Here is an 8,482-nt window from a genome sequence, read left to right on the forward strand (position 1 = left end):
TGTGGTTATCTGACCCAGGTAGGGGTAGGACTGCTCATAGGACCACGACGGAGATGTCTGCATCTGCCTAGAGTCTGAGACATTAGAATAGAACAGATACTTTATTCATTCATTTCATTAGAATGGAAATATATCTTCTGCCTATCCCACCACCCACAGACACACACGTTGAGAGAGGGTTACACACACACACACACACACAAACACACACGCGGGAGGTTGTTTCACTCCAGCATCTGCTGAACAGGTAGAAACTGAAACATTACAGATGTATATACTGGATGTGATTGAAGAGAGATGTGAGTGAAGTAGTTTTATGTGAGTGTGTAAAACTCTCAACACCTTCACTCACTACAGCTTTACTCACTACAAGTTCACTCACTACACCTTCACTCACTACACCTTCACTCACTACACCTTCACTCACTACACCTTCACTCATTACACCTTTACCCACTACATCACTCACTACACCTTCACTCACTACACCTTCACTCACTACACCTTCACTCACTACACCTTCACTCATTACACCTTTACCCACTACATCACTCACTACACCTTTACCCACTACATCACTCACTACATCTTTACTCATTACACCTTTACTCATTACATCTTTACTCATTACACCTTTACTCATTACACCTTTACTCATTACACCTTTACCCACTACATCACTCATTACACCTTTACTCATTACGACTTCACTCACTACACCTTTACTCATTATACCTTTACTCACTACACCTTTACTCATTATACCTTTACTCATTATACCTTTACTCATTATACCTTTACTCATTACGACTTTACTCACTACACCTTTACTCATTATACCTTTACTCACTACACCTTTACTCATTACACCTTTACTCATTACACCTTTACTCATTACACCTTTACTCATTACACCTTTACTCACTACACCTTTACTCATTACACCTTTACTCACTACACCTTTACTCACTACATCACTCACTACACCTTCACTCACTACACCTTCACTCATGACACCACTCACTACACCATCATTTACTAAATAGTAAAAGATCCAGGACATGATGATGGACAGAAAGATAAAGAGAGAGATGGAGGGAGTGGGAAGAGTGGAGGAGAGAGGAAGGGAGAGGAAGAGGGAATAAAGAAGAGAAAGATGGAGAGAGATGGTCAGATGTAGACAGAGAGGAGAGGAAGTGATTAGCCTAGTGAGGGGGCGTAGGAAGGGTGGGGGGTTGTGTGTGTGTGCTCTTAGGCAGCCGGTTCTTTTCCCTGTGGTCCAATAAATGCCAGTGATCGCCCTCAGACTCGCAGACAAAAGTGTGTACGTGTATGTATGTGTGTGTGTGTGTGTGTGTGTGTGTGTGTGTATGTGTGTGTGTCCCACATACTCTGCAGACAGAGAGGGGAAGCAAATTGCACACAGCAGCCAAGACGTCAATGGCCTTTTTAAGTGCAGCCAGCTCCCCCAAGAACAAAACACTGAGGCCTAGGCCCAGTGCCAAGACCCCCTCCTTTCTTGGCTCCCCTCCCCAGGCTTCGGAGCTCTGATCTGGGGCAGGAGTCACACATGGCTGGGTGGGTGGCTGGAGGCGGGCCTGTGTATCCGGGGCTGCTGCTGCTGCGGTTCATTCATTTTTACTGCATTCCCACACACATGTAGACATATGCATAGTCACTCGCCTACACGCATACGGTAAGCTTTACACGCACACGCACGCACGCACGCACACACACGCACACACACACACACACACACACACACACACACACACACACACACACACACACACACACACACACACACACAGAGACTGAAAGATTAATCATAATTTTACTCTCTCTCTTGCTCTCTATCACCGTCTCTTGTTCTAACATAACAGGTATCTGCCAACAGACTCATCATTTGGACAAATCCCGATTTTGCAGGTGCTCACATCTTTCAAATGTAATTTCGGAATGGGAGGGGACATTTGGCTGATAGGCCCGAAGGTGACTGAGAGTTTACGTCTTGGGGGTGGAGACTTCTCTAGTCTCGTTAGTTCATTTTCCAACACGTATCCCCCCAGATCTTAATTAGAGCATCTGACGCAAGTGTTTTATTTCTGGGTGTCCAAGATTACATTTGGACAGATGGGGCAAATGGAATCGGTCAGGTGGCCTCAGCTGGCACACACTGGATGGAGAGAACACACTCCTACACACATACCCACCCACCCACTCACTGACACATACAAAGCCCATAGCCTCAGGACAGACCCCACACTGACTGCATGCCAACCCACTCTGGTTGGCACGCCACATACTGACAACCAGACTGGACACACACACACACACACACACACACACACACAGAGCTGCCTCTGACACACACATACACCCAGCCTATGGCCCCAGCTGCCTCAGATTTTCACAGATATGAAAAGAGAAGTAGGAGGGAAAGAGAGAGAGAAAGAGGGAGGGACGGAAAGAGAGAGAGAAAGAGAGAGGGAGGGAAAGAGAGAGGTCTTGAATGACTTAATAACGGTTTCCGCTGGCAGTGCTCCTGTTGCTATTTTTGTGGCCTCAGGATCTGAGAGACACACCAGACAGGAAGGACTGGGGCCTGCCCCTCTCTTTCTGACTCCTCTCCTTCTATCTATCCATCCATCCTTATCCCCGTTTCTCTCTCGCGTCTCATGTATCTTTTGGGGTATTTCATTTCTCTCTTCGTCTTTCCATCTCTCTTTACCTCCCTCCTCTTTCTCCATCTCTCCATACACCCATCTCTGATTCCATCTCCATCTCATGTGATTTGTTGACATCACTTTTGGAGACATAGCTAATTCCTGTCAATGTCAATATTTTGCTGGTCTCTTACGTGTAATGTGAAAGACTCCCTTATATACTGTAGTGTATTGCACAGGAGGCTGGTTGCACCTTAATTGGGGAGAACGGGCTTGTGGTAATGGCTGGAGTGGAATGGTATCAAATACACCAAACACATGGTTTCCATGTGGTTGATGTCATTCCATTCGCTCCGTTCCAGACATTATTATGAGCCGTCCTCCCCTCAGCAGCCTCCACTGGAGTATTGCGTGTTTAGATTTTAAATGAGGGTTTTTTCACACACTTCTACTTCCTGTCAGCTGACTCTCACTTCCTCCTCTCCTCCCTGGCCCGCTTCCTCACGACAACTGTCTACATATACTGGCCAACACACACACACACACACACACACACACACACACACACACACACACACACACACACACACACACACACACACACACAGACATACACACACAACACTTCTGGAGAAGAGGAACAGAAACTGCGGGCGTGTGTGTCAGAGGCTCTAGTGCCACACGCTAACCGCAATAGGATTGGCTAAAACCACAAAAAAGGAAGTACTGGTCTTTCCAAACCCAGAGTTAAAGAAAACACGGCTTAGATAAATATACACAGAAAAATGTGTGAAAAACAAATTGATTGGGCCTCTTCTCTCCTGCTCTCTTACACATTGTTTGAGTGTTGTTTGCTACGCATGTGGAGGCATAATGCCAGTGATTTCACTGTGTGATGATAGTTAGCATGTAGCCTATGCACCGTGGGTGTATGTGGTACCATGAGAGAAGACTCACCTGGTATCTGTGTGTGGTGTGTGGGGTTGCTGAACTGGGCCGGGTTCAGGGCGGGCCGGGGATTGGGAGTGGGGGCGTGGTGGTGATGATGGTGAGGGGGCGTGACCCTCATGGAGCTCCGCCTTAGCTGCTCCAGCTCACTGAGACGCTCGGAGAAGGCCAATGCTCCCGTCTTCACATCCTCCAACTTCTGTCTGTGGCCTACAAACACGCAGGCAGAAACGCATACACTCTCCATCAATCAATCATTCATTCAATCAATCAATCAATCAATCTCTCTGTCTGTCTGTCCTGTCTGTCCTGTCTGTCTGTCTGTCTGTCTGTCTGTCTGTCTGTCTGTCTGTCTGTCTGTCTGTCTGTCTGTCTGTCTGTCTGTCTGTCTGTCTGTCTGTCTGTCTCTCTCTGTCTGTCTGTCTGTCTGTCTGTCTGTCTGTCTGTCTGTCTGTCTGTCTGTCTGTCTGTCTGTCTGTCTGTCTGTCTGTCTGTCTGTCTGTCTGTCTGTCTGTCTGCAACAACAGACCACAACAAAACAGCATGAGAGAGAGAGAGGGGGAAGAGAGAGAGAGAGAGAGAGAGAGGGGAAGAGAGAGAGAGAGAGAGAGAGAGGGGAAGAGAGAGAGAGAGAGAGAGAGAGAGAGAGAGAGAGAGAGAGAGAGAGAGGGAAAGAGAGAGAGAGAGCGAGAGGGGAAGAGAGAGAGAGAGGGGAAGAGAGAGAGAGAGAGAGAGAGAGAGAGCAAAGCTGTGAACGACCTGAGAGACAAGGTAAGAAGGGCATTCTATGCCATCAAAAGGAACATAAATTTCAACATAAAAATTAGGATTTGGCTAAAAATACTTGAATCAGTCATAGAGCCCATTGCCCTTTATGGTTGTGAGGTCTGGGGTCCGCTCACCAACCAAGACTTCACAAAATGGGACAAACACCAAATTGAGAGTCTGCACGCAGAATTCTGCAGAAATATCCTCAGTGTACAACGTAGAACACCAAATAATGCAGTGCAGAGCAGAATTAGGCCGATACCCACTAATGATCAAAATCCAGAAAAGAGCCGTTAAATTCTATAACCACCTAAAAGGGAGCGATTCCCAAACCTTCCACAACAAAGCCATCACCTACAGAGAGATGAACCTGGAGAAGAGTTCCCTAAGCAAGCTGGTCCTGGGGCTCTATTCAAGAACACAAACAGACGCCACAGAGCCCCAGGACAGCAGCACAATTAGACCCAACCAAATCATGAGAAAACAAAAAGATCATTACTTGACACATTGGAAAGAATTAACAAAAAAACAGAGCAAACTAGAATGCTATTTGGCCCTACACAGAGAGTACACAGCGGCAGAATACCTGACCACTGTGACTGGCCCAAACATAAGGAAAGCTTTGACTATGTACAGACTCAGTGAGCATAGCCTTGCTATTGAGAAAGGCCGCCGTAGGCAGACATGGCTCTCAAGAGAAGACAGGCTATGTGCACACTGCCCACAAAATGAGGTGGAAACTGAGCTGCACTTCCTAACCTCCTGCCCAATGTATGACCATATTAGAGACACATATTTCCCTCAGATTACACAAATCCACAAAGAATTCTAAAACAAACCCAATTTAGATAAACTCCCATATCTACTGGGTGAAATACCACAGTGTGCCATCACAGCAGTAAGATTTGTGACCTGTTGCCACAAGAAAAGGGCAACCAGTGAAGAACACACACCATTGTAAATACAACCCATATTTATGCTTATTTATTTTATCTTGTGTCCTTTACCATTCGTACATTGTTAAAACACTGTATATATAATATGACATTTGTAATGTCTTTATTGTTTTGAAACTTCTGTATGTGTAATGTTTACTGTTTAATTTTTATTGTTTATTTGACTTTATATATTATCTACCTCACTTGCTTTGGCAATGTTAACATATGTTTCCCATGCCAATAAAGCCCCTTGAATTGAATTGAGAGAGGGGAAGAGAGAGAGAGAGGAAGAGAGAGAGAGAGAGAGAGAGGGGAAGAGAGAGAGAGGGGAAGAGAGAGAGAGAGAGAGAGAGAGAGAGAGGGGAAGAGAGAGAGAGAGAAGAGAGAGAGAGAGAGAGAGAGAGGGGAAGAGAGAGAGAGAGGGGAAGAGAGAGAGGGGAAGAGAGAGAGAGAGGAAGAGAGAGAGAGAGAGAGAGAGAGAGAGAGGGGAAGAGAGAGAGTAGGGGGAGAGAGAGACAAAAGAGGGAGGAGAGAGAAACAAAAGAGGGGGGAGAGAGAGAAAGAGACCAAAAGAGAGAGAGACAAAAGAGGGGAGAGAGATTGACAGAGGAAGAAAACAGAGACAGAAAGTATCCAGTCAGCTAGCCAGCCTCAGCTGTGAAAAACCATCACTCGTCTTCACATTTCCACCCACACACACACACACACACGACTGGCGCACTGGGAGGAAGTGGTGCTGTAACTGGAGCCTGTGTCTTAGCCCTTTGAAGCGCGGGCCAGAACCTAGAGCCAGCCAGACCCTCCACACGCACGCACACACACACACACACACACACACACACACACACACACACACACACACACACACACACACACACACACACACACACATTGAGCCAGCCAGCCAGACCCTGGATCGTTGCACGGCGCCCAACACCAGATTCCCGACCAGAATAACGGACCATCATGGAATAGTCCCGTTAACAACCACGAGACAGAGGTGTGATAAGTCTTCCAATCAGCACCCTCCCAGAACTACAACCCAGAACTAATGCAACTACAAATCCCATACCACTCTAATGGTAATTATGGTCATGATGGTCAGCATGATCATGATAATGTAATAACAACTTGGATAATAAAGATGAGGATAACTATGCTTATGATGCATTGTCTTCCATTGTCTTAGTGCAATCCTACGCCCACGCTCATCCTTCAACCGACGGAGTCATGTGACGTTGATGTTGATAAGTGCGATGATGAGGATGAAGGTGGTACTCACGGCGTGGTTCTCTGGGCCCGTCCACGGTGATCTTGATAGCTCTCTGGTAGGTGGCCACCTGGGGAGGGTTGGTGAACACCGTGATGGTCAGAGTGAAACTCTTCCCTGGAGGAGGACAGGAAGAGAGGGTGGAGAGGAGGGGAAGAGAGAGTGAAAATATGTTTTAATGTGATCATCTACACAGAAAACCTTGTGTCTCACAACAACCGCTGGCGTAGGCCTCTATTTCCCCTGCCTACCCCTCCCTCTTCTCCTATGTTGGTCTGCACCTCCCTGAAGCATGCACTCTCTCTCTCTCTCTCTCCATCTACCCCCCCCCTCTATCCCAATATACCCCAGGTCTGGATAAGACATTAAGATCAGCCTGACACAGAAATAACCCAGAGAGACATCAGAGAGACAGACAGACCCTACGGCTCCACACCTATTTACTGCTCATAGACACACACAGACAAACAGAGTGTGTGTTTATTATACGTTTAAATGAGTGTGTGTGTTTTTGTGTTCGTGTGTGTTTATTATCTTTGTGTGTGTGTGTGTGTGTGTGGGAGCAGACTTGGCTGGTGTAGCCGCCGTGTGACTAATCCAGTCAGAGGGTCTGGTGATGAGAGGACAAGGCTGACAGTCAACACTGTGACTGTGTTTCTGTATAGATCTATGAATCTGTGTGTGTTTGTCTGTCTGCATGTGTGTGTATATCTGTGTATCTCCGTGTGAGTGTAAGTATAGAGATTCCTAGGTGAGTGGAGGAGACAATCACATCTGTGTGTGTTTTTCTCCCTCAGGCTCTGTACCTCAATGCATGGTGATGAGTGACGGGCATATGCTGAGAGAATGCACGCACACACACACACACACACACACACACACACACACACACACACACACACACACACACACACTTGTCACCCACCATGGAGGTATGGGCGCCCAGGGGAGGCGGTTAGAGGCTGTGCCAAGGCTGGAATAGAGTTACCACACACAGACCAGCCTACGCCAGATAAAGCCCTGGCTACTATTACTCACACACACTCATACACACACAGTCTTGTACATCTAACCTTGTGGGGACACACAGTTCAGTCCCATTCAAAATCCCATAACCCTAAACCTAGCTCCAAACCTTAAATGTAATTCTAACCCTAAACCTTGTGGGGACGAACAAAATGTCCCCAGTTGGTCAAATGTTTGATTGTTTACTATCCCGTGCACACACACACACACACACACACACACACACACACACACACACACACACACACACACACACACACACACACACACACACACACACACACACAGGTACTCAGCTATACTGTGGAAGTACTCAGCATTACTGTCCAGACCACACACAAGCAGGCAGCCAGGACTATTCTCAGAGTCAAGAGAAGCTATGAGATCACATCCCTATCCCACGGTTTCTATTCAAGTGTGTTTTACTGCCCAAAGAGAGGCAAATCTACTACTACAGTAATATTCACCATAATGGGAAAACTGTCCATTATTCATCATGTAGTACTTACTATTTTTCTAAAGTAAGTTATTGTAGGATAATTGAATTGCAAAATATGATAATATTTCACAATCACATTTCTGCTTAAAAGATTGCTCATTGTCTTACATCACACAAAGACACACAAAAAAATCCTCTTCTCTTTTCTCCATATGTATGCAGATATCACACACACACACACACACACACACACACACACACACACACAGAGAGAGAAGTATTAGTGTCTGTGAGGGAGACATTCTGTCTGAGAGGCAGATGGGAAGAAGACAACACAGCTAGGAAACGTCCCCTGACAACGCTGTGTGTGTGTACACTGTACTGTGCATGTGTTAGGATGTGAACAAGTGTGTGCACATCCAAACAA

General features: G+C 46.3%; 2 protein-coding genes across 3 annotated transcripts in view; both read right to left on the reverse strand.

Annotated features, from left to right (window-relative positions):
- The window catches only part of LOC121846747 (runt-related transcription factor 1-like), a gene marked incomplete at its 5' end in the record, with an annotated part of 8,375 nt that extends 1,668 nt beyond the window's left edge, over positions 1-6,707 (reverse strand). The window contains 3 exon segments of one of the 2 annotated variants that reach the window (XM_042323821.1): positions 1-74; positions 3,624-3,824; positions 6,603-6,707. The exon segment at positions 1-74 is cut by the window's left edge and continues 73 nt beyond it. In XM_042323821.1, the coding sequence (XP_042179755.1) occupies positions 1-74; positions 3,624-3,824; positions 6,603-6,707 (380 nt within the window). 2 annotated transcript variants of the gene reach the window in all.
- runx1 (RUNX family transcription factor 1) overlaps positions 1-8,482 on the reverse strand; it is a 64,667-nt gene that overhangs the window by 36,419 nt on the left and 19,766 nt on the right. The window lies entirely within an intron of this gene.

This window comes from Oncorhynchus tshawytscha, linkage group LG07 (genome assembly GCF_018296145.1).
Source record: "Oncorhynchus tshawytscha isolate Ot180627B linkage group LG07, Otsh_v2.0, whole genome shotgun sequence".
In the NCBI taxonomy this organism is placed as follows: domain Eukaryota; kingdom Metazoa; phylum Chordata; class Actinopteri; order Salmoniformes; family Salmonidae; genus Oncorhynchus; species Oncorhynchus tshawytscha.